This window comes from Nycticebus coucang, chromosome 2 (assembly GCF_027406575.1).
Source record: "Nycticebus coucang isolate mNycCou1 chromosome 2, mNycCou1.pri, whole genome shotgun sequence".
Lineage (NCBI taxonomy): Eukaryota > Metazoa > Chordata > Mammalia > Primates > Lorisidae > Nycticebus > Nycticebus coucang.
In genome coordinates, this window is record NC_069781.1 from 4765175 (window position 1) to 4792232 (window position 27058).

Here is a 27058-nt window from a genome sequence, read left to right on the forward strand (position 1 = left end):
GTGGTTTTTTTTTTTTGTTGTTGTCTAATACAATCTCTTTGAAGCATTTCTTTGAGGTGACCATCAAATGCATTAGAGAAGGAGAAGTTAGCACTTAGTAGTGGAGCTGTCCAAGGAAGTGGCTGTGCCTGGTGGGCAAGTCTGGAGGTCAGAATGTGTTCAGACCTTCAGACCACATCTCTGTGACAAAGGAAAGCCAAGAGATACAACAGTGAATTCTGGAAATTGGCGGGGAGGAGGGGGCTCAATAGCCTTAAACTTCACCCTGACCGTAGGTGCTGTCTGTGCTCCATTTTATTTGAATTACTAAGAATCTCCTTCCTTTATCTGACATCAAATCCATCTCCCTGCAGCTACCCCGATTCTCCCCAATCCTTTCTTCGTATTGCCGCTGGAGGGACTGCTTTTTAAAAAATGAATGAATTTCTTTCTCAACCGCAGTATATTCATTCATATGATTCAAAATTCAGAAGGCACTGATGCTCTCCCACCCCCACTCCTGTTCCCCAGTCACTGGGTCCCTTCCCTGAAGGCAACCGATGTGAACCTTTCTTGGAAGCACATTGCACAGAAGATTATTTTACTCATAAAGAAGCGTCTGTCATGTTGCACTGTGTGTGGCCCTCCAGTGCTTCCCATTCTTCTTGGAGCCCTGATGTCCTGGGCCTGCCTGTGGCTCAGCCTAAGCCCCCGATCTCTCTCATCCACCCCCTCAGCACCCACCACCTTCATCCTCCTCCAGCACAACCTGCCCCAACCCACTCAGGGCCTATGCACGCAGCAGCCAGACCGTAAGGGGTACTCCCAGAAATTCCCACTTACTGGTGTCCATGCCTTGTATAATCCTCTCCCCTGGGAGTTGGGGTGAAGGTGAGGGGTGTCATTCCTGTGGTTGCATCATGTTATGTTAGAATGTCTCCTAGGAGGGCTTCCTCGTTGGCATGATGGAATTAGCCCCCATAGGCAGCTGTGTTGGAGAAGCCCACGTGGGTGGTCTCCAGGGACTGCCGGCAGCCACCAGCCTCCAGCCAGTAAGAGGCTGAAGCTCTCAGTGGTACAACACAGGGAAACGGATTCTGTCAACAACCACCTGAGCTGGAAGGAGAGTTCTTCCTCAGCCAAGCCTGCAGATGAGAGCACAGCCAGCTAACACCTTGACTAAGCCTTGTGAGATGGTGGGCAGAGCACCCAACCATGGTGTGCCCCGCTTCTTCTGTTTACAGCCATGAGGTTGTGAAGCCGTTTCAGAAGGTAGGATGCCATGCTCTTTCCTTAACATGTGAGTTGAAGCCACATCATGACTGATAGAAACTAGACTGCCCCTTCCCCCAGTGCTGCTGAAGGAGTGGCCGGGGAGGAATGCCACTCTGCCTGCATGCTGGCCATGAGTTCCAGATGTCTCCTCTTACTCCCCAGCACCTCCTCAAGAAGTAGAAACAAAACTGGAGCCACCAGGCCTCGCGGTTAGATAAAACGGGTGTGATCCGGGCTCTACTTCGCACGTTGAAAGAACATCACCTTGCCCCAAGACTGATTGGGCCTGCTACAGTAAAGATCGGAAGGCAGAAAAAGGCCAGGACTAAGGACAGACACAGGTGGTGAGGAGCCGATAAGACATGGGGCGGCTGGCTGGCGTGTGCTGGTGGCAGACACACTTTCCCACTGAACCCTTAGGACTGTCCTACAGGGTTTCCAACAACTAAGACTCCTGGGGCACCAGCTGTGCGCCACAACCATCCTAGGTCATGTTGGCTCAAAACAGAGCAGAGGGCCAGCAGGGGCAGGTGGGTGGTAAGAGCTGCCACTGACCCCCGCTGTAGGAAGCCCACACAGGAGGGATGCGTACATTCCAAAAAGAAAAACGGCATTCTGAAATGCATCAGGGGTCAAATGTCGGGTTCTGCATAATCTCCCCATTGGAGCTGAAGAAAGAGTGCCGTCAAAACACAAAACTGACCATTCTGCTGACCCAGACCGCGTCCCTGCTCCTGGAGGGAAGCATAAGGTCTCTGTGTCAAGTTGGAAGCAGGTCCCAGCCCCAGCCCTGGAAGTGACTCACGACAGGGGTGTTTCCTGTCCACCTTGCATCCACGGGCTAACTCCTTTTAGATTTCATTTAATATCATGGAGACCCTCAGTTATTTCACAGAAAAGGGGAGATGATGTAGCATATTTTGACTGTGGAACAAAAAGTTTAAAATTTCCTTGGTGGCTCCTCCCACCTTCCCTTTTTAGGCCCAGATTTATGCTTCCCTGCCCGTATCATGAACCAGTATTTTATAGCGGAATTGGTGATGGAGTAGAGGAGCTGGATGCCGGTCCATACAACCACCAGCTGTTTGTTTTATTTCTCCTCACGGTGTCATTGCGCTGGCATTAATTACACCACTTTCATCCCACTGACAGTAGGAACACAGGATTTTCTTGCAGTTGTTTTGACACTCATGGGTTTATGGATGTCACCTGCCTCCTCCAAGGAGTGCGATTTTATTGATCGACAGCTCTGCAGAGGCCCTGGGCTGTGTGTTCCTCTAATATAAACGCAGTTCGGATTTCAGCGGGTCAGAAGGGGAGGTCTGAATTCCACTCAGAACCCGCCTGGTACGACCGCAGTGAGGCTGGTGTCTGAGGGCCTGGCACCGCGCGGGGCAGGCACAGTGAGCACTCCCTCGCCACCCCCTGATTTGTAGCTGTGTCTGGACCTTTGTGTTGAGACCGCGGCTGGCTGGTTGGTGAGCTGGTGTGATGTGGGCTCCTTTGTGGCACCTGTGGAGCACTGGTCTGCATGCTGAGCAGAGCACACAGTGTGCCCAGAAATGAGCATTCTGTGAGGTGGTGGACATGTGTGCACCATCTGATCCCTCTCACTGCAGTCCAGGAGGGAAAAAAGATCATCAAAATGCAGGATGAAGGGCGGTGCCTGTGGCTCAGTGAGTAGGGCGCCGGCCCCATATACCGAGGGTGGCGGATTCAAACCCAGCCCCAGCCAAACTGCAACAAAAAGTAGCCGGGCGTGGCTCGGCGCCTGTGGCTCAAGGTGCCAGCTAAGGCACCAGCCACATACACTTGAGCTGGCGGGTTCAAATCCAGCCCGGGCCCACCAAACAACAATGATGGCTGCAACCAAAAAATAGCCGGGCATTGTGGCGGGCGCCTAGAGTCCTAGCTTCTTGGGAGGCTGAGGCAAGAGAATCGCCTAAGCCCAGGAGTTGGAGATTGCTGTGAGCTGTGATGATACAGCACTCTACTGAGGCTGACTCTGTCTCAAAAAAAAAAAGTGCAGGATGAAGCCTGAGGTTTGAGCAAATGGAAGTGGACTTTGGAGCAGGGGAGAGTAGTGGCGGGCACGGCGGTGTCGGAGACGGAACTGGACTCAGAACCACCTGCCATGTCACTTTTCACAGTTGGGGCTGACACTGAGTCAGCAAAGTGAGAGGCCGCCTCCTAAACACTGCTGGACACCCACCAGCAGGAGGCCACAGCAGGAGACGGCCAGCGCCTCCTTCTGCTGTTCTTAGGCTGAGTTTGTTCTGTTTTTTAAATTAGTTGTTGGCTGGGTGCAGTGGTTCACACCTGTAATGCCAGTGCATTGCGAGGCCAAGGCAAGAGGATTGCTGGAGGCTGAAAAATCACTCTGGCTTATTTCAGCATTGTGTGAGCATAATCACTATTAGGCTGTGCCCACAAAAAGGCCAGAGACCGGGGACACCCTGCTGGGATGGAAGGGTCAGAGCGAGTTGAGGAGCAGCCTGCCCTGTACCGTCATGGCCGTGGAGAGAGGAATGGCAGCAGGGTCATGTGTTGTTTGAAATTAAACTTTGAAATACAAACTCTTGCTAGTCCCCTTTCAGGTGAGTTTAACATGGCAGGCATCGTCGGGGTATGTGGCAGGCTGAGGTTTCCGCGTTTTTGTATAGAGCAAAGTAGCTGGTACAGTTTGATGTCAACTTTTTCTGTTCATCAAAGTCGTCTCCTTGTTCTCACCACTTGGCTTTAGTCAGTATCCCAGACTTGATCTTTTAAGATGCATCTCCTTTCTGAGTGATAAAATATCTTTTTTCCCCTCTTTTATATGTTAGGAAACCACATAATATTTTATCAGGAAATGTTGGGCCTGTGATGCCCCTTGTGGTGTTTGCCCCGATTCAGAGTTGGAGCTGAGTGAATGTGATTTATTGAATCCAAATCTTCAGCCTCAGATTGCCTCCTGGGGGCTACAGAATGTCGGCATGTGGCTCCAGGGAACGCCTCGGATGGAGTCTGCTGTTGGAACTGTGAGCGGGATTGGGGCAGTCCTTGGTGAAACACCCAGGGGAGCACCCACGCTGGTCTTGGGAGGAGAGGAGAGGAATGCAAAGGCAATGCATCAAAAAGGCAGAGGCCCGGAGGGTGGGAGAGTCTTCCCGTGTGAAGTTGCTAATTGCGCTTTAATAATAGTCAGGAGGGCAAAAAAGGCCAGTGTTCGCACAAAGCAGGACGGCCCGTGCCGCGTCAGGCCGTGCTCTGCTGGGCCTCGAGAGTTCCCGAGGCTGGCTGGCTTCTTTTCCTTCCTTTTTTTTTCATCTGTGACATCTGCTCGGTGCTTGTCCCTCCTGTGATACCATACCCCTCACAGCTGTGCAGACCTCCAGCTCTGCACTGGTGCACGGGGTGCCCTGAGCATACGGCCTTTTTGATGTGTGATAAAACAGAACCAAGCCACGGGGGTATGGCGAGCGAAGGCATCAGAATATCAATTAACCTGCTCTGAACAAAGCTGCAGTTCCAGAGCGGAGTAGACATCTCACTGAAGTGTCAGGAAGATGGATGATGTATTCTAATTAGGGACTGACTGCTACCTCCTCATCCCGCCACCCCTGGACGTCATACACCTTGCACGCGGGGTTGTAGGGGACGTTGTAGCGTCCCCACCAAGGCAGTCATTGATGCCGTTTACTGATTTATGACTTCTTGCTTTGCCAGGATTTGCAGCCATTAAATTGTCCTCAGCCAAAATTGCTATTTCCCTTTGAAAGTGCTGTCCATTTTGCAACTGGGAAAACGAGCTCTTTAAAGGCAAGAGCTCTAGGAAAGACCTCTTCTGAGTGCTAAGCCTGGAGCTTCCATCTTGAGGATGCTGTAGGGTCAGCCTGCCCTCACCCAGAGGCCTTGGTCAGGGTGCCTTTCCCTTCCAGGTGGGTGGATGGGTGTGGACCAACTTGGGCCTCGGGGGCTGCATATCCTAGAATGTGGGGCTGCTCTAATGGGCCTGCGTGTTTTGCTGGGGCTCCTCAGGGACCTCATTTCTCAGCACCTGGGTGATCAACCATCCCTTCTCCGTGGCAGAAGAGCCATGGATCTGAAGAGCTCACGGCCTGGGCTCACTTCAGAGCCTCCCACATTCTTTTTTCTGAATTTTCACACCTGCGCCACCATGACCCGCCAGTGAGGCCAGGCTAATGAGGAATATGGGCCTCATTTTGCTGCACTTTTCCTGTGTAATTGGAAGTCTCGCTTTCTCCAGTGTGGAGTCAGTGGGAGATGTTCCCCCTGAATAGTTCTAAAAGCTTTGGACCACATACTGATAGCAGCTGTGGATTTATGGGTGAGATTGTAATGATTGCTCAGTAATGCAATATTAAAAGCCAGAGGTCTCTCTTGGTGTTGAGTGAAGATAGAGTTCCAACCTTCTTCCAGCTTCAAAAAGGGACTCGAAACAGAATTACCAGCCCTGGTACTAGGAAAAGCAATCAATGGGGTCACACAATTGAAATAAAGGAAAAAAATCAGGAGGTATGAATTTAGCTGAAGTTTGGAGAACGTTAGTTGAGTTTCCAGAACTCCAGGGAGGGAGCTCTCAGGCGTGTCTCGCCTCTGGCCTCCCGTGGTGTCTTCACGTCAGCGGGTGCCTGCTCTTCCTGTGAGCTGCAGCCCAGCGCCCGGCTGGCCATAACAAGGACTTGAGGGAGCAAAAGGCTGTTAAAAAATTTTTTTTTGCACTTTTGCTTCATTAGTTCTGGAAACCAGGGTTTCTGTGGCTACGAGTCTTCCTGTATAATTTAAGAAATTAATGAAAAGCTCACCTGAGTTTTCCAACACTCTTTAGGCTGTAAGTTTGTTTAGCTTTTTTTTTTTAACTGTCAATGGAGCTTGTTGTAACCTAAATATTTTAACATTGAAGAAATGTGAGCACTTTTTGGTTTTTAAAGAAAGCCATTTCCTGCTGTCACTCACACTAAGTTCTGTAAGTCAGGTGGCCTGGGTTGTGTGTGACCTTGAGTCAGGGGGTCTGAGTTCATCCACGTCTGTCCTTCTTCTGACCTGAGAGCAACTGAGATTATATAATGCCAAGGGGAGGCTGGAGCCAAGGCTCCCTCCCGGGGGCACGGCCGGGACCTCAGCCCCTGCTCCCGTGACCCGACCTTCTTCCCTACAGAGCAGACGTGGGAGGCAATTTGCTGCTTGACCATCCTCCTCCAAGGCTCAGTTACTAATTTATCTGAATATCAAGAGCATTAAATTGTAAATGTATAACTGCAGACTTGTGGGACTTGGACGAACTTTAGAAATTGTTTAGTGTGAACGTTGCTGAGGGACATATAAAAACAAGCTCAGCAAATGAGATGTGTTGACTGTTTACTGTGAAGATGTCAGTTCTTCATGAACTCATCTACACCATCAATGTAATTCCAAAATCCTACTTCAATTTCCACTTTGGAACGTGACAAAATATTTTTGATGCTTACCTGGAAGAATAAATTTCAGGGGGGAAAAAGAAGGGAGAATATACTTCATAGATACGACCATAACTTATAAAACAACAATAATGTAAATGGCTAAATAATAATAATTTAATAACCCTTAGGCAGGAAGAAGGCAGCGTTTAGACCATGATAAAAGTGACGTCAGAGGGGAAAAAAGACTGCTCCCAGATGAGGCTGGGAAGGTCAGAGACCCCCAAGGACACAGTGAGGGGCGGCCCCCATCTCTCCTAAAATGCCTTGTGAAATGCCCCCCAACCCAGGAATGGATTAGCAAGCTGTGGTGTATGTACACCATGGGATACTATTCAGCCATAACAGGATGAAGTCTTTACATCTTTTGCATTAACCTGGATGGCGTTGAAACACGTTCTTCTTAGTAAAGTATCACAAGAATGGGGTGGCACCTGTGGCTCAAGGAGTAGGGCGCCGGTCCCATATGCCGGAGGTGGTGGGTTCAAACCCAGCCCTGGCCAAAAAACCACAAAAAAAAAAAAAAAGAAAACAGTTCGAAGTCAAGGACTGTTTACATTAAAAAAAAAAAAAAGTAACACAAGAATGGAAAAGCAAGTATGCAATGTGCTCAGTACTAATGTCGAGCCAGTAGACAAAGTAATACATGCTCACACAAGAGAAAAACTCAATTCCATTCAAGTTGGGGGGGAGGGGAAGCAAGAAGGAGGAAGGGGGATTGGTCAGCTCCCACCTAATGGGCACAGGTAAGGGCGTATCCCATGCCTCTTGGGTTCAGGACACAACTATAAGAGGGACTCTACCTCCCAAATGAGAGCATCCTAACCTCGTTATTTGTACCCTCACATTAATCTGAAATAAAATAAAATAAAATAAAATACAGTGTGGCTCTATTACATATTTACCTGTAAAGAGGAAAACGTAAGAGAACTCATGTCAATGCGAGTGGCTGAGTGTCAGCTCTGGGGATGGAGGCTTGTTAGTGCGTCCACACAACGTCAGCACTCAAACGATGTATTAAAAACACCATCACGAAATTGAAAGGCCCCAGACAATCTGGAAAACGTTGGCAACGCTGATTGCCTCAAAGGATCTGTGGTAGTGTTTACCCAAATGGATTAATATTCTTAGTATATAAAGAGTTCTTATCAATAAATAAAAGAATAACACTCTAAGGAGAAAATAGATGACATGTAGAGACATTTTGGAAAAGAAAAATATTTTTAAAAAACCGATCAACATATGAAAAAAATTGAACCTCTCCGATAATCAAGGAAATGTAAATCCCAGCAGCAGGGGTTTGCTGGACGGATTTTTTTTCTCTCAAGATGATGATGCCCAGTATTGGCAAAGACACGAGAAACAGGAGCTTCACCATAGGATTCAGAAACTGGCCTCGCAATTTTGTAGATGTGGCAAAATGTATCAAAAGTCATAAGAAGGTTAACAATTTTAGAAATCTATCTTGGGGATATTTGATATGTATTTAGATGTATGCACATTTAAAACAAATGGTGAACAACTGGAATCAAACTAAATGAACCCTAATACAGGATCAGTTAGCATTTGGCAGATCAATTCATGCAATACCAGCCAGCTATGAAAACGTCTAAGAGAGGCACATTTTGTGGCATGGGAAAATGTGGCATGGGAGTGTTTTTGCTCTTGAGAAAACCAGATTACGAAACAGTGCGCACAGCCAGACATGGTGGTGAGTGCCTGCAAGCCCAGCTGCTCAGGAGGCTGGGCGGGAAGATCCCTTGAGTCTAGGAGCTCCAGTCCAAACTGGGCAACATAGCAAGAGTCCCCCATCTCTAAAACTACGCATAAAATAGTATATATTTTATGATTCCTCCCCTACACCGCTTTCAGGGGAAAAAGTATCTGTTTCTGGAAGATAAATAGCGTTTTGGTATCCCGAAAGGAGATACTGTTTCTTGATTGAGTCTATGGTGTTACCAGTGACTTGCCTTATTATTTCAGCTTTTCCCACAAAGTCTACAAAGATCATGGATTACTTTCACAGTTGAATTTAAAGAGTTAATAAAAATAAGTCTTCTAAACCAATTTCCTAGCTGTACCCAGATGGGGCTGCTGTCGGGGGCATTTCAGCCCTATAACAAGGGAGCTAACAGAGCAGTTTCCCGATGTGTTTCAGGGTTTTTTTTTTTTAGAAAAGTGGGATTTGAGCCAGATGTGGTGGCTCATGCCTATAATCCTAGCACTGTGGGTGGCCCAGGTGGGAGGATCGCTTGAGCTCAGGAATTGGAGAAGAGCCTGAGCAAGAACAAGACCCTGTCTCCACAAAAAATAGAAAAATTAGCTGGGCATAGTGGCAGGTGCCTGTAGTCCCAGCTACTCAGGAGGCCGAGGCAGGAGGATCCCTTGAGCCCAGGAGTTTGAGGTTGCTGTGAGCTGTGATGACACCACTGCGTCAAGGACAGAGCTAAGCCCTGTCTCCAGAATAAAAAAAAAAAAAAAGAGTGGGGTTTTGTTTTCACTCTGGTGATTCCTTCCTTGTCCCAGGAATCCCATATCTCAGAAATTCTTTTTAGGAAATAATCCAAAATAGAGCAAGGGCTGTGTGCCCAAAGATGTTCACCACAGTGTTATCCAGGATACTGAAAATGATTAGCAGTCAAGATGTGCAGTGAAGTGGGCCTCGTTAAGGTCCTGCAGCATAATCTCCCTGACATTGAAAATGGTGGCAATGAAGAGCTGTGCCAGCAGGAAGTACCTCGATGCTGTGTGGTGGAAAAGTCCGGACGTGAAGGAGAGTATAAGACAATAGTTTACAGAAGCAAGCAAGTTATCAGAAGCATTTATGTTCTTCTGTCTTAAAAATGTTAGTCTTTCTATCCTGTTGTTATATTTCTTTTAAAATAATTGCATGAAAATCTCAAACTAAAAATAGATGAGCACCTTTCCAAATTCTCTCTAGGGCTGGATCCTGGACGGCATCCCTGAGACCCGGGAGCAGGCGCTGATAATCCAGAGCCGAGGGATCATCCCCAGGCATGTCAGTGAGTAGCTCCCCGGGGCCCTCCCAGCACAGCTGCAGCTGGCGAGGGTGTGGGAGTGCCCTACTACACACCCCAGGCTCCAGCCAGGGCTACAGCCGGAAGGGCCTGTGACCCAGCGAGAGAAAGGTCAGCACAGTTGAGTTTTCTACAAAGCTGGCAAGTGGGGACCGGATCCCTGAGTTGGGTCTTAAAGACCAGATGGGGCTGGGCTCGGTGGCTCATGCCTGTAATTCCAGCATTTCACAAATGGATTCAGTGCTGGTTCTGAAGAAAAGAGGGGCTTTGTTTTCACCTTGGTAATTCTTCATCCCGGGAGTCCCAAGTCTTAGGAATTCTCTTTAACCCAGAATGTGCACAGAGATGTGTGCTCAAAGATTGTCCTCTATGACAGCAGAGGTTGTCGGCAGAGGGAATGTTCAGTGTGGGCCAGCCTCTGTCCTGAGATTATTTATATTCATTTTGTTTGGGTGCTGAGAAGACCTTTAAGATAAAGGAATATGGGGATGGCTGTCGTTTTACTGCCTTTATACACTACAGAAGAAGTTTAAATGTGTGACACCTGCAGCCTGCCATGCTGGTTTCATTCCTCCTCTTCTTTGCCCAGTCTTGCTGAGTGCTCTAGACACGGTCCTGATGGAGAGGAACTTGGGGAAGAGAATCGATCCTCATACTGGAGGTATGGCCATTCCAGCCGATGGGGTTTCAGAGACAACTGTAGTAACAGCCCCACCTGCTGTTTCCTGAGCTGCACCCTGCTCTGGGCACCTGGGAGGGGCATGGGAGAAGCCACATAGGGAAGCAGAGGCACAGATACCACAGGCGAGGCTTTGAGCACTCAGGAGACAATTTCAGCTCTGAGGAAATTCGAGGCTCATTCAGGTTAAAGGGGGAGCCTGGTTTGTGACAGAACCAGAGTGGAGTGTGGATCTCGACCCCTGCTGAGCTCACAGTGGAACCAAGGGAATATGTCTGTGTCTCCTGGAACAAATGCTGTGCCCCAAGCTCTTGGGTGTGCATACAGAAGAGCCAGGCATGAGTGTTACTGGGAGAACTGGTGAGTGACGGACTCAAGTTGGGATCTTAAAGACCAGATGGGGCTGGGCCCAGTGGCTCATGCCTGTAATCCCAGCATTTTAGGAGGCTGAGACTGGAGGATCTCTTGAGGCTAGGAGTTCAAGACCAGCCTGGGCAACATAGTGAGACCCCATCTCTACAAAAAAATTTAAAAATTAGCCAGGCGTTGTCATGCACACCTGTAATACTAGCTTGAGCCCAGGAGTTAGAGGTTGCAGTGAGCTGTGATTATGCCACTAAGGCACTCCAGCCTGGGAAACAGAGTCAGACCCTGTAGCAAAACAAAAAGACAGAACAAATGACCAGATGGTTCCACGGGGGTGTGTCCTTGGCCTCCAGTGCTCAGGCTCTGGTGACAGAGAGACCTGGCTCTGTGGGTCCCTGGCTCTTCCCCTTTCCAGCTGTAGACACAGAATGCTCTTCTGAGATTCAGTTTTCTCATCTGTACTTGGAGATGGGTTGCTGTGAGGATGACGGGACCGTGTGCAGGCGGGGGCACGAGTGGGAGTGTCTGGCACAGGAAGAGCTGCCCTTGTCCCGTACCAGTGTCGTTACTGTTGTTTTGCTATTGTTATTGTTACAGGAACAATAACCACAGTCAGGGCAGGCGCAGAGCCAAGACACGCCTAGAAGTACTGGTGTCAGTGACTGTCCTGTCGCGGTCACACACACCCCCAGAATTCTCACCCCGGCCCCCCGCCACCAAGCATCCAGCCACATGCACAGTGGCCCTGGGTGTGTGACTCTGTGTCTCTCTCCTGGCAGAGATTTACCACACCACCTTCGACTGGCCCCCTCAGTCTGAAATCCAGAGCCGCCTGATGGTGCCAAGCGGCATCTCGGAGATGGAGACGGCCCGGAGACTGCTGGAGTACCACAGGAACATCGTCAGGATCCTCCCTTCTTACCCCAAAATCCTGAAGGTCATCAGTGCTGACCAGCCGTGTGTGGACGTCTTCTACCAGGGTAAACACAAACAGGCAGCCGCTCCCCCAGTCATGTGTCCAAGGGCTGGGTTCACCGTGAACTTCCACCTCCTTGGCCCAGCGTCACTCACCCTGGAAGTGGCCGGAGTCTAGGATGTACCCGGGACCCTGGGTGTCAAGCCACAGGCCGCCCAGGTTCCCGGCTCAGGGGCACCCCCCCAGAGGCTAGGGGCTAATGCCCTGCACGTGAGCTTGGACTCATCTGCGGCCCACAGCAGATCTGACAGAAAGAGATCAGGGTGGGGGAGGAGACAGGAGGGACAGGGTGGAAGAGACAGTATCTGGAAGTGTGGGCCTGACCTTGAGGGAGAAGAAAGAAAAAATATATAAAGATTAGAACAAAAACAAAACCCAGCAACACAAAAAACAAAAAGTCACAACACAACTCAGGTGTCGTGAGTCCTCTTGGCACAGAGATAAGCAGCTGAGCGCCACGGTGGCAATAACAGTGTTCATGGCAACCCACTCAGGCAGCTGGTGAGGGTTGCCGACGGCTGACTGTTCAAATCTCAACCCCAGCACAGGTCAGCTGTGCAGGCTTCAGCCAGTCTCTTAACCCCTCTGAGTCGCAGCTTTGTCATCTCTAAAGTGGGAATAAAACTTGTGCTGTCGTCCCAGGTGTAGGTGATGAGTAAATGAGATTCTCCAGCTCAGGCATCCACAGCCGAGCATAGCACGGGTGCAGAGCCAGGGCTCACTAGGCGGCGGACACGACTGCTATTACTGTGATTCAACATCCTGTCCAGGAAGGCGGGGGAAAGTTAGAGTAATTCTAGTCCCAAGCAGCTGTATTATAATTTTTAAAAGTCTTGCTGAGCTTTAGTCATCTCAAAATCCAGCCATGCCCTCCCTTGCAATGCCAGGTAAATGAAGTGTTTACCATAAAAGTCACGTCACAGGTGCCTAAAACACACGCCGGTTTATAAAGTCCTTTCCTTGGTATGTTCACTCAAATCTCTTCAAGGAAGGTTTTGTTTTGCTGCGCAGGTGGTTCTGAACTCCCTCAGACCCTTCCGCGCTGGCTCTCCCAGCTCCTCTGCTGCTAGTAGACCTGTTCTATGGACAGCTTTGCTTTCCAAAGAACCCAGGCCTGGGATTCTGCTCGGGTGGCACAGCCTGGCTCTCAGAAGGGAGCAGTCAACCAGCAGGCGGATGTGTAGGAAATGAGGCTACTTTACAAAATGCCAGGCTTACGATGGCTTATGATTTCCCAGTGATTTTTGCATCTCGGAAGGGTCTTTAGTAGCAAACACTGCACTCTGAAGATAAACAACCACAACATTTATCTTACGGCATGATTCTGCATTTACACATTAATTACTTCCAAATTACTTAATTAAATTTAAAAGTTCATATGATCGTTCATAAAGAATTCATGCCTGGAATTGTAAATAAAAATGTGAGTGTCTGAATATTAATTATTATTAATTAATAATGCAGAGAGATAAATTGAAAATCGGAATGCAAAATTCCTTCTGTGTTGTTTTTTTAATCTCTCTGCAGTGCATCCAGCAACCACATATTTTTAAAAAGAATAATTAGATGTTGAGACTGTCTGGGGGATCATTACTTCTAATTAACTTAGTTATTTACCATAAATTAAGCATCATTTGTAAGCAGGCTGCTTTGCCTGTAGTGTTTGTGCTTTGCAGATCATGGAAGTCTGAGAATGAAGAGAAGCTTTGCCCGAACCCCTCTCCCTGGGCTTCCCTCAGGGGCGTGTTACCCATGCCAAGACTCTGAGCCTAACCGCCTCATCTATAAAATGGGAACAAGAGTAGTACAGCCCTTGTGGGCCTGCTGGGTCAAACAAGGGGGCTGTGCCTGCAGAGCGTTTCATGCATCCTACCGCTGGGGGTGTGTGATTATCACAGCCTTGAAGACACTCAGTTCTAGCTTTCCTGTGCCTTTACTTCTAAAAAGAGGGGACTGTAGGATTGCTAGCATGATCCTTCCAATTAAGAAAATCTCACGAAGATTTGGGAGTTCAAAATTTGCACAATAGACATCCCAGTAGTTCTCCGCTGGGGGCAGTTTTGCCTCCCCCCACACACCAGGGTCGTTTGGGAACGTCTGAAAGCCGCTTTTGGTTGCCACGACTAGGGGTTGTGCTGCTGGCACCTTGTGGGCACAGGCCAGCGATGCTGGTCACTATCCTCCCATTCGCGGGACGGCCCCACGACAGAGGGTCATCGGGCCCCAATGTCAGTGGAGCCGAGGACAGGGAAACAAGCACATCTGTGGGTGTTCTTGGGCGGCTTGCCCTTGCCCAGAACCAGCAGATTGGCAGGCAGGTGTAATGGGGCCACCCAGGGTTGACCTTGGACCTCAGCAGGAGGCCGAGGACACCCTGCTCTGAGGCTGGCTCGGGGCACGGGCGGGCGCCTCATCTGCAGGCAGCTCCCCCAGCTCAGGTGCCTGAAATGCTGCCCTTTTACAGCCTCATTGGCCTGTCCCCACAGGTCCCTCTCTGAGCTCAGCAGGAGGGACCTGGTTTGATGTTCAGTTGCTTCTCTCCGTGGCTTCTTGGCATCGGTGCCCCCACAGTGCGGGCCACCTCATTGTCGGAGACACTCACCCCTGTCTCAGCTCCTTTGTTCATCAAATGCCAGGGGCACACTGCAGGCCAGGGCTGCGCCGGCTGCATCTGCCCACCCCATAACCTATTTGATCACTGCCTCTTTGGAGGCTTGCAACAAAGTCGAGGTCCCTGGAGTACACTGCACAAATTATTCTCCACCAATTCCTGAGTCCTTTAGAAGTCCCTGCGTGCGGGGCCCCCGTGTGGCCTGACGCACACATCAAAGCCTGTGTCTGACACTCCGCACACCCGGTGGAAAGCCAGCGAGCACCTGCCCCGGGAGACCCGCCTGGTCCCAGGCCTCAGACCTCCCAAGCCCATCACGTGTGCTGCCTGGTCTCAGGGCAGCCTCCCACCTGCAACACACCCAGCCCTGCTTCAACCTGGAGGGATGTGCACACGGACGCCTGCACCTCATTCTAGAGGAGGCTTCTGTGGATTTCACTGCCCTCTCCCCACCCTGGTGCCCGGGCCGGCCACATAGTTCCTTCCCCTGCCACTTCAACAAAGGGTTTCCAGTGTGCGGTAAAAGAGAGAAATCATGACTGCCGGTAAAAAGCCAGAGCAGAGGCTGTGCAGCCACCTCCCTCTCTGTTGGGGCTGGCTTTACTATCCTCATCTCCTGTCTTTCCAGCTCTGACCTACGTTCAGACCAACCATCGATCCAATGCCCCGTTCACCCCCAAGGTGCTGCTGTGTGGGCCCTTGGGCAGTGGGAAAAGTCTGCAGGCCGCCCTCCTGGCCCAGAAATACAGCCTTGTCAACGGTGAGTGCCCGGGAGCCACCGGCTCCCAGAGCTTTCCCTGCCTCCGCCCCGCCCAGCCTCCTCATTTCTTTCCTGCTCGCGGCTCTTTGCAATTTTAAGTTGTCCATCTCTGCAGGGGTAGACTTTTTTCCCTCCTGAAGAATATTGCCATGATAACATTAACCAATAAATACGCGTCTACAGCCCAAAGAGCTGGCACTTTTTCCGGTCATCATTTTTTATGTCCTTTGGAGCCGTGGTTGTCTGGTGTGCCCCAGAGGTGCCTGCGTCTAGCCCTGGCTCCTGCATAATAGCAACCTGCGGTTTATTTATTTCGTCTGGTCTCGCTCGGCTCCCCCAGTCCAGGCCAGTGTGCTTACAGGCAAACAATTTGTGAACCAGAGGAAGACTTCTCGCTCTGCACAGTTTCAATAAATATTTTACCAGAAGGAGAGAAAATACTGAAATCAGCTCTCCAGGTCTTTCCTGGGTTGTTCCCAGGTGGTCTTGGATGCCAGCCTGTGTTCAGGAGGATAAAGGCCTGGAAAGCAAAAAGCAACTGCAACAGACATGCAGTGGGGCTGGGATCAGAGGCCCTGCCCCCACTCCACGGTCCCGGAAGCCTCTACTTCATTTACTCAGGGAAGCACGAGACCTGTACCCCAAATATGTAAATATGCATACAACCCCCACATCACACACACAGTACAGAGAGGACACAGCGTGCACACATACATACGACCCCCACATCACACACACAAACATACAACCCCCACATCACACACACAGTACAGAGAGGTCACAGCGTGCACACACACAAACGTACAACCCCCACGTCACACACAATACACAGAGGACACAGCGTGCACACACACAAACATACAACCCCCATATCACACACACACAGTACAGAGAGGTCACAGCGTGCACACACACATAACATACAACCCCCACATCACACACACAATACAGAGAGGACACAGCGTGCACACACACAAACGTACAACCCCCACGTCACACACACACCGTACAGAGAGGACGCAGCGTGCACACATACATATGACCCCCACATCACACACACACGGTACAGAGAGGATGCAGCGTGCACACACACAAACATACAACCCCCACATCACACACACCACACAGAGGACACAGCGTGCACACACACAAACATACAACCCCCATATCACACACACACAGTACAGAGAGGTCACAGCGTGCACACACACAAACGTACAACCCCCACGTCACACACACACCGTACAGAGAGGACGCAGCGTGCACACATACATATGACCCCCACATCACACACACACGGTACAGAGAGGACACAGCGTGCACACACACAAACATACAACCCCCACATCACACACACCACACAGAGGACACAGCGTGCACACACACAAACATACACCCCACGTCACACACACCGTACAGAGAGGACACAGCGTGCACACACACAAACGTACAACCCCAACATCACACATACAATACAGAGAGGACGCAGTGTGCACACACACAAACGTACAACCCCAACATCACACACACAATACAGAGAGGACGCAGTGTGCACACACACAAACGTACAACCCCAACATCACACACACAATACAGAGAGGACACGGTGTGCACACACACAAACATACAACCCCCACGTCACACACACTGTACAGAGAGGACACAGTGCACACACATAACATACAACACCACATTACACACACACCGTACAGAGAGGACACAGCGTGCACACACACAAACATACACCCCCACGTCACACACACACCGTACAGAGAGGACACTGCGTGCACACACACATACAACCCCCATGTCACACACACACCGAACGGAGAGGACACAGCGTGCACACACACAAACATACACCCCCACGTCACACACACACCATACAGAGAGGACTCAGCGTGCACACACACAAATGTACAACCCCCACGTCACACACACACACCGTACAGAGAGGACACAGCGTGTACACACACAAACGTACAACCCCCACGTCACACACACTGTACAGAGAGGACACAGTGCACACACATAACATACAACACCACATTACACACACACCGTACAGACAGGACACAGCCTGCACACACACAAACATACACCCCCACGTCACACACACACCGTACAGAGAGGACACAGCGTGCACACACACAAACGTACAACCTCCATGTCACACACACACCGTACAGAGAGGACTCAGCGTGCACACACACAAACGTACAACCCCAACACCACACACACACCGTACAGAGAGGACACAGTGTGCACACACACAAATGTACAACCTCCATGTCACACACACACCGTACAGAGAGGACTCAGCATGCACACACACAAACGTACAACCCCAACATCACACACACACCATACAGAGAGGACACAGCGTGCACACACACAAACGTACAACCTCCATGTCACACACACACTGTACAGAGAGGACTCAGAGTGCACACACACAAACGTACAACCCCAATATCACGCACACACCGTACAGAGAGGACACAGCGTGCACCCACACAAACGTACAACCCCAAAACCACACACACACCGTACAGAGAGGACGCAGCGTGCACACACACAAACGTACAACCCCACATCACACACACACCGTACAGAGAGGACACAGCATGCACACACACAAACGTACAACCCCACCATGACACACACACCGTACAGAGAGGACACAGCGTGCACCCACACAAACGTACAACCCCCACGTCACACACACACCGTACAGAGAGGACACAGCGTGCACACACACAAACGTACAACCCCAACATCACACACACACCATACAGAGAAGACACAGCGTGCACCCACACAAACGTACAACCCCCACGTCACACACAGCACACAGAGAGGACACAGCGTGCACACACACAAACGTACAGATACACTGCTCCAGAAGGATCGCGTTGTGAATAAAAATGCTGTTCAATTAGGTCTCCTCCAACTTAAAATCCTGCAGCTACTCAGACTAGCTGGGAAACGATGAAAAAAATCAGACCCATAAAATGCAGATAGAAAACTGAACAATTAGTGTGCAAGTTTGATTATTGTGGAAAATTAATTAGATACTTTAGAATCAAAAATCATTTTCCATGCATCGGTTTTTTTTAAAACAATTATTTCAAGAAATTCCTTCTCTTTTTGATTTTACCTGTAAAAGAGTCTTACAAGACTGGATTCCAGCAGTGGTGAGGGTGGCTCCTTTGTCAAGGACGAGAGGCCCTCTACCTGTGCTGCCCTCACGCACATCCTCAGGAAGGGGATGGAGAGGTACAGCCCAGGAGCCGGCGTGCCAGCTGATCTGAGGAGAAGCGGCAGCACCTGACCCTGCGTGCTTTGCTGAGACAGTTGCGGTGTGGTGCTGGGTTGATGCAGACACTCCCATTTGAGGACAGTGTATTTTTAATTTGTATTGTACTCAATGTGCCAATCATGAAGAGATGAAATTACCTGCCTAAAACTTTCCAAAAATGAAAATAGAAAAAAGTTCATGATGGTTTGGTTGGTTTTAAAAGAGCTGTTGTGAGACTCTTTTAGGTAATTGAACATTTGGAAACTGATTTTGATCCTTTGAGATTTGGCAGCATATAAGGTCCATATTGGTGAATTCCTATGTGCGCTCGAAAGAGTCTATATTCCGGCATTGTTGAACATAGAACTCTGTAAATGTCTGTTAGGGTAAGATTGTTCCATAGCGTTGTTCGAATCTTCTACATCCTTAAGGATTTTCGCTGTGTTTATCATTTCAGTTACTGAGAGAGGTGCATTAAAATTTCCAACTTTTTTTTTTTTTTTGAGATAGAGTCTCACTCTGTCACCTGTGTAGAGTGCCATGGTGTCATATAGCTCACAGCAACCTCAAACTCCCGGGGTTAAACAATCCTCTTGCCTCAGCCTCCTGCGTAGCTGGGACCACGGGTGCCTGCCACAATGCCTAGCTAGTTTTTCTATTTTTTTGGGTGGAGATGGGGTCTCGCTCTTGCTCAGGCTGGGCTTAAACTCCTGAGCTCAAACAATCCACCTGCCTTGGCTTCCCAAGAGTGCTAGGATTGTAGATGTGAGCCACCGCACCAGGCCCAAATTTTCCAACTCTTAATTGTGGATTTATCTATTTCTTTGTGAGTTTTTGCTTCATGTACTGTTTTAGTTAACTGCATATAGTTGTTGCTCAGCAATGGTGGGGGACTTGTTCCATGACCTGCCTCAGACACCAAAATCCAAGAATGCTCAAGTCCCCGATTCAAAGTGGTGTAGTATTTACACATAATCTATGCACATCTCCTGTTTAAAATCACATCTGGATTACTTACACTATCTAATACAATGTAAATACTGTGTCAATGATTGTTATACTGTATCATTTAGGAAATAATGACAACAAATTCTGCATATTTTTCTTGATCAAATATTTTCTTTTTTTTTTTTGTGGTTTTTGGCCGAGGCTGGGTTTGAACCCACCACCTCCAGCATATGGGACTGGCGCCCTATCCCTTTGAGCCACAGGCACCGCCCTGATCAAATATTTTCAATCTGTAGTTTGTTGAAACCACATTTATGGAAACGGATATGGAAGGGCCCACTGTATACAGTAAGAATTGTTATGTTTTCTTGGTAAAATGACTCTTTTATTATGAGGAAATGTTACTCTGCCTCTCTAGTAACACTCACGTTCTTGAAGTATACTTTGATGTTAAAGTTACTCTAACTTTTTTATGATTAATGTCTATACGGTATACCTTCTATCCCTTTTCTTTTGGACCATCTGCATCTTATATTCTAAATAGGTGTCTTGTAGACAGCATATAGTTAGATCTTGCCATTTAAAAAAATCTAGTCTGACAATTGCTGCCTTTGATTGAAATGTTTAGCGCATGCTATTCAAAGTAATTTCACATGCTCAGCTGCAAATCTACCATCTTGTTTTTTTATTTTCTGTTTTTGTCATCCAATTTTTGTTCTTCCTTTCCTACTATATTTTGGATTAACCCAATTTTTTTTAGTAATTGGTTTTATTTCCTTTATTGGCTTTTTAGGTATATCCCTTCCCTTTATTTTGTTAGTGGCTACTCTAGAGATTAAATATGCACCCTGTACTTGTCATGGCCTGTGTTGAGTTAGTATCACACCACTGCAGGTATAATGTGTGGGCCTCAGCAGTGTATTTCCTTCTACCTTGCTCCTGTCTTTTGTGCTATTGTCATTTATCTTTCTTCTACCGATGTTATAAACCTCACAATATATTAAAATTATTTTAATTTACATAGTCAAAATATCTTTCAAAGACGTTAAGATATAAAGGGGAAAGACTTTTATGTATACCCACACATTAACACTCCACCCTTGATTTAGATCCAAGTTTCCATCTGATATCATTTTATTTCAACCTGAAGAACTTCCTTTAACATCTCATAGTTAAAATCTAATGGTGACAGTGGGCGGTGCCTGTGGCTCAGTCAGCAGGGCACCGGCCCCAAGTACTGAGGCTGGTGGGTTTGAACCCGGCCCCGGTCAAACTGCAACAAAAAAAATAGCTGGGAATTGTGGCGGGCGCCTGTAGTCCCAGCTACTGGGAGGCTGAGGCAAAAGAATCACATAAGCCCAGGAGTTGGAGGTTGCTGTGAGCTGTGTGACGCCACGGCACTCTACCGAGGGCGATAAAATGAGACTCTGTCTTGGGCGGCGCCTGTGGCTCAAAGGAGTAGAGCATCAGCCCCATATACTGGAGGTGGCGGTTTCAAACCCTGCCCTGGCCAAAAAAAAAAAAAAAAGTGAGACTCTGTCTCTACAAAAAAAAAAAAAATCTGATGGTGACAAATTCTCTCAGCTTTAATATGTCTGAAAATGTCGTTATTTCACCTTCATTTTTGAAGGATTTTTTTGCTCCACGTAGAAATCACATTGATGGGCTTTTTTGTCTTAGCACTTTAAAGATCCATTTCATTGTCTTCTGGCTTACATTTCTCTCAATGAGGTCTTAGGTTATTTTTACCATTGTTGCCCTATATATGAAGCATCCTCCACCCCCTGTTTTCTCTTTAGCTTTCAGCAATTTAATTAAGATGTATCAAAACGTGGCTTACTTTGAGTTGATTCTGCTTGGATTTCAGAGACGCTGGGGTGTAAGGGTTGATATTTTCCATCAGATTTTGAAATTGTCCTGTCCTTGTTTTCTCAAGTTTCTCTCTCTGTCTTTTCTTCTGCAACTCCAGTTACATGTGTGTTGGACTGCTTGACGTTGTCCTCCGAAATTGAGGTTCTGTTCTTTTCTTACAATCCTTTCCCATCCCTCAGTCTGAATACTTTCCCTTACGTGTTTTCCTGTCTTCAAATTCACCGCTTACAGCCAACCTTAGTGACTTTTTAAAATTTAAGATAGTATATTTTCTAATTCTAGAATTTTCATCTGTTTCATTTTTATAGTTTCCATTCTCTGGAAAGATTTTCCCATCTGTTCACTTATTTTAGTGTCTTTTAAGGTTTAAAATACATTTATAACAACTGTGCTAAATTCCTGGTGTGCTGATTCTGATATATGTATCATTTCCTGATCTGATTCTATGGCCTATTTCTCTTCTTTTAAGGGTCATTTTCTTGCCTTTTTTGCACCTGTCAAGGAGTTTTTGTTTACATGCTAGCCATTGTGTTTCTCCCATTGTTGGAAGTCTGAATTGTGTGGTACTGCTTCCCAAATACCGAGTTTGAAAGAATCTAGTTCTAACAGGCAGTTAATTTATTGAAAGATCAACTTAATTCCTTTGAAGTTTATTTTTAGGCTTTGCTTTGTTAAGGTGGACAGGAGTGTTTTTACTCTAGGGCTGGAGTCTCCCAACAATCAAGGTGTGGCCTCCTGCATTCTCAGCTGAGTACCCAGGATGTCCAGCGGTGTCTGTCACTCTGGCTGTCACAATGCCGGCATCTCCCAGCATTGTGTGAATTCCACTCGGTTCCCAACTTCCTCCTGGCTTTTAGCTAACAGGCTTCCTGGGCTGTTTTGTACTGACCAAAGACTCAGCAAGCCCCCATGCCGATTTCTGGAACTCCTCTGCACAGCTCCACAGACTCTAGCTCTCTCAAAACCTTCAACTCCAATCTTTGTTTCCTCTACCCAGGGAGATTCTGCTCCATTTGGGCTCCACTTGTCCTGTGATGCAGCTTGAAAAGTTCCCAAAGGCAGAGATCCAGGGGCTTGCTTTATGTGTTGCTCTTTCAGGGATTACAGGCCTGTTGTCCAAGGACTCAAAAGAATTTGCTTCAAATATTTTGTTCAGTTTCATAGCATTCTGTAAGAGAAGTGAAATGTGATACCTGTTACTCCTTCACAGTCAGAACTGGAAGCTAAATATAAGTTTGATGACCTGAGTTTAGATCCCAGCTCTGCCCCTCACTGGCTTGTGCATAGAACAGTTTATTTCATCTCTTTGAATCTGTTTCCTTATCTGAAAAGCAACAGGTTTCTAGCACTCTGGGAGGCCGAGGTGGGTGGAATGCTTGAACCCAAGAGTTCAAGACCAGCCTGAGCAAGAGCAAGACCCTATCTTTACTAAAAATAGAAAACTACCCAGGCATTATAGTGGGCACCTGTAGTCCCAGCCACCTGGGAGGTTCAGGCAAGAGAATTGCTTGAGCCTAAGAGTTTGAGGTTGCTGTGAGCTCTGATGATGCTATAGCACTCTAGCCTCAGCAACAGAGTGAGACGCTGTCTCAAAAACAAAACAAAATAAAAATAAAAAGCAACGGTTGTTGTGAGGACTGAATAAGACAAAGCATACTTAGCACTTGGCATGTGCAAAAGTCTGTTACCATCATCAGCCTTTATTCTTATATTTCTCTTGCCAGTGAAGCTTCTAACTACTTTAGATTAAATCATGCCCTTTACACGGTGAATTAAGCATATCATTATGGAGGAATGAATTTTTGGTGATGGTGGATGTCATAAACATTCACATTCTCCAGCTAATTTTAGGATGGTTTTTAGGTTCTTTACTATGGGCAGAAAACTCCTGAGTCCTATAAAGGTAAGAAAACTAAGAGTGTGCAGTTAACAAGTCATGAAAATACAGCTTAAATCTTCCGCCTTTGGCTAATAGGGGCTTTCAGAGCCAGGGAGGTGGTAGCCTGTGCTCCCTCACTCAGCACTTGCTGTGGGCCCCTCCTGTGTGCTGCCCGGGGCTCAGGGCCAGCGTTGCAGTGGGGGCTCCCACTCACGGGGAGCAAGCATCCGAAGGCGGACAGTGACAGTCTGGTTCGATAACTCTAGTGCGGTGTTTTTTAATTATGATTAGTGCACTCAGTAGATAAACGGGTCCCATAGAGACACCCTGCCAATGGGAAAGGCTGTGGAAGCAACACGCTTGGCGGCCCTCTGCTCTGCAGTAACAGCGTGAACATGGACGCACCTGTTCCCACCTGAATGTTGGTCCTCGACAGTGACCCGAGGGCGCCAGTCTCCGCTCTGCAAGTCGAGGGGGAGCCAGGTCTGGCAGGGGCTTCTCTGTCGGCCGCTGTGCCCGGGCGTCTTCGGGTGACGTCCACGGATGACATGCTCTTCGCCCGCGCATCCCTTTCCCTTCCGCATCTTCCCTCCTACAGTCCGTTTCCCAGCCCCCTTTTGATAGGTACTTACACTTGGACACATCCCCCACACAGAAAAACCCTTTTCTATCATACTTATCTCAGTGACCTTTTTTCTCCAACAAGCAGCACTGTTTTTTTTGTTTTGTTTGTTTGTTTGTTTTCCCTCATTCTTCCTCCTAATTTAAAATTTAACAGGTGCCTTTCTGTTCCTCTCTCCCCAGTCTGCTGTGGGCAACTGCTGAAAGAGGCCGTGGCAGACCAGACGAAATTTGGGGAGCTCATCCGGCCCTTTTTTGAAAAGAAGATGGCAGGTAAGTCTCGCTTCCCACTAACTGCCACCACCTTGTAAGGCTCTGGGGAGAACTTTCTCCACAGGAGGCTGATTGAGCATCTGGGAGCTCAAAATGGGGAAACACCCCTAGGAAATACAAATCAGGCTCTCTCTCGTGGCTGAGGCTTTGGTGCTTACTCCTCGGTAAGGCCTCTGGCGTCAGAGCCTGACCTCAAGCGAGCCGGTTTGTGGACGTGGTGGGGTCACCACCGTGGCTTAGAATGTTCCTGTTTCTTAAGGATGTTGCTTTTCATAACTGGTAACACTTAAAATTGAGAGCCAGGAGAGGCCACGGAGCTTCCCACATCCTTTATTCTTCGTTATACAAAAATACTATGGGCAAATATCCCCCACTTCATCAGCAGTCAGAAGCTGGAAGGTTCAGACCGCTTTGCAGCTGTGAGGACTGAGGGGCGTTGGTCCCGAGGGACTTAGGTGCTCATCTGGTTGGTGGGGGAAGCAGAACGCGCAATCATTCCAGGTCCCCTCTGCAGTCTGCAGTGGATTCCCAGGATCTGACCCCAGCAAGGGCTCATTTGAGATCATTTTAGTCCAGCTTCCTGAGTCCACGACTGAGCCATGGACGAAACCCAGCTGCTAAGCCCACACTGCTAATTCATGGCTGGGCTGGTCAGGACCCTGCATCTGCACGGGGGCCATGAATTTCCCATCACCTGCACCCTCCTCTCCTATATAACGTGCCATAGCTCCTCTGCGCAGTCCATACAAGCTCAGTTAGCAAGTCTGGCTGAATGTATGCTTATTGTGACAAAAATCAATCTAGAAGTTGATTTCATAGTGAACAATGTGGGGTGGTGTCTTTTAATTATGATTAGTGCGCTTGGTATATAAATGGATCCTGGGCAGGGCGGGGTGGTTCACGCCTGCAATCCTAGCACTCTGGGAGGCTGAGGTGGGTGGATTGCCTGAGCTCACAGGTTCGAGACCAGCCTAAGCAAGAGCAAGACCCTTGTCTTAAAAAATAGCTGGGTGTGGTGGCAGGTGCCTGCAGTCCCATGTATAAGGGAGGCTGAGGCAAGAGGATCACTTGAGCCCAAGAATTGGAGGTTGCGGTGAGCTGTGATGCCATGGCAACTCTACCCAGGTGACAGTGTGAGACTCTGTCTCAAAAAACAAAGTACAAAACATGGATTTGGGCGACGCCTGTGGCTTAGTGTGTAGGGCGCTGGCCCCATATACTGAGGGTGGCAGGTTCAAACCTGGCCCCAACCAAACTGCAACAAAAAAATAGCCAGGCATTGTGATGGGCGCCTGTAGTCCCAGCTACTTGGGAGGCTGAGTCAAGAGAATCACCTAAGCCCAAGAGCTGGAGGTTGCTGTGAGCTGTGATGCTACAGCATTCTACCAAGGATGATAAAGTGGGACTCTGTCTCTAAAAAAAAAAAACAACAACACGGATTCTATTTTGTGGACCCACCGTCCCATAGAGACATCTTGCTGATGGAAAGGACTGCAGAGGCAACACACCCTCCCTGCAGCAGCTCCTCACCTTCTGCCATTTTCTAGAGCAAGCAAGTTGATGTGGAAGCAAGTGAGATCAGGCTGAAAGCCCCACGCCCACTCTAGGAGGCATCCTGGCCAGCTCTCCCACGCCCCTCCTTAAGATGTCCTAGTCCCCAGTGGGGCAAAGTTGGATCCATCAGACAGATGCCCTGTGCTGGGCGGGTCTGTGAGAGGGTCTGCTCCTGCGTCACTGTCGTGGTCCATAGAATGAGGTGGCAGCAGGAGGCCCAGGGGAGGGTAAAAGCCAACATGAGCTCTGGTGCTTCCTAGCCTTGGTCAGATCCAGTGCCACCCACCAGTACATGGCCCTGAGTTGCCACCTTTGCCCTTCTTGAAGCCCCCAGCTTCTTGATGCTGGGACGGAGGTAGGAATCCCTGCTTACAGGACTGTCATAAGGACAGACCATAATGTACAGGTGCGGCACCCAGGGGCACGCCAAAAGGCAGCAGCTGTTATTAAAAAGTCACTGGGTGCCAGGCGCAGTGGCTCATGCGTATAATCCTGGCACTCTGGGAGGCTGAGGCAGGTGGATTGCCTGAGCTCAGGAGTTCGAGATCAGCCTGAGCAAGAGTGAGACCCTGTCTCTACTAAAAATAGATAAAAACTAGCTGGGCATTATGGCAGGTGCCTGTAGTCCCAGCTATTTGGGAAGTTGAGGCAAGAGGATTTCTTAAGCCCAAGAGTTTAAGGTTGCTGTGAGCTACGATGATGCCATGGCACTCTACCCAGAGCAAAAGAAAGAGACTCTGTCCCAAAAAACACAACAAAAAATTTCCTCATGGCAAGCAGCAGCGATGGCAGAGCACCTGATACGTCTTCGAGTGTGTTCCCTGCAGCAATTCCAAATTCTCATTTACTGGGGAGCTGGTGGCGATTAGCACCCTGATTAACTTATTCAGCTATTTGTTGAATAAGTGAATGAATTTTAATACCAAGTTAATGTAGATTTACGTAGTTTTAAATTTTGCTGGTAGGACTCTGTTGTGGACTGGATGATAATGTAATTCCCACTAACAAGCATCTGGCTGTTCAGTAAGAGGGACGATGACCAGCGAATGAAGTGCTGTTAGTAGTCAGACAAGGTTGGGCAGGAATCCTTCGACTTTTCTTATAGCTTTTCTGTATATGGATACATCCACACATTTAGATTTTAATTCAAAATGTAAAATTGCAAAAAGTAAATATTTAAGGTGGTTTCCAAATTTGCACTCCTTCAATAATACTGTAATGCATACTCTTCTTAAACACACAGACGCCCCTGCTGAGATTAGGATGAGTTCCGCAGTCGGTGGGGATGCCCCTTAACGACGGTAATGCAGGACACTGCACTGACGTGCCTTCCTGTCCCACTGTTGTGTGTGAATGCTCGTTACCTCTGTATTTTACCATCTCTCCACTTTGCCAGTGTATTTGCTTCTGTAACACACTTAGTGGTTTAGGGCAACACCAATTTAGGCTGGGTACGGTGCTCACGCC

At 48.3% G+C, this 27058-nt stretch overlaps 1 protein-coding gene across 5 annotated transcripts in view; it reads left to right on the forward strand.

The window, feature by feature from the left end:
- AK8 (adenylate kinase 8) overlaps positions 1–27058 on the forward strand; it is a 144418-nt gene that overhangs the window by 32140 nt on the left and 85220 nt on the right. For all 5 annotated transcript variants that reach the window (XR_008375999.1, XM_053571745.1, XM_053571740.1 and 2 more), the window contains 5 exons: positions 9655–9736; positions 10341–10412; positions 11576–11776; positions 15012–15143; positions 23948–24037. Coding sequence is in view for 4 of the 5 variants with exons in the window: in XM_053571745.1 (XP_053427720.1) it covers positions 9655–9736; positions 10341–10412; positions 11576–11776; positions 15012–15143; positions 23948–24037 (577 nt within the window). In the remaining variant the exon portion in view is untranslated. The remainder of the gene's footprint in view (positions 1–9654; positions 9737–10340; positions 10413–11575; positions 11777–15011; positions 15144–23947; positions 24038–27058) is intronic.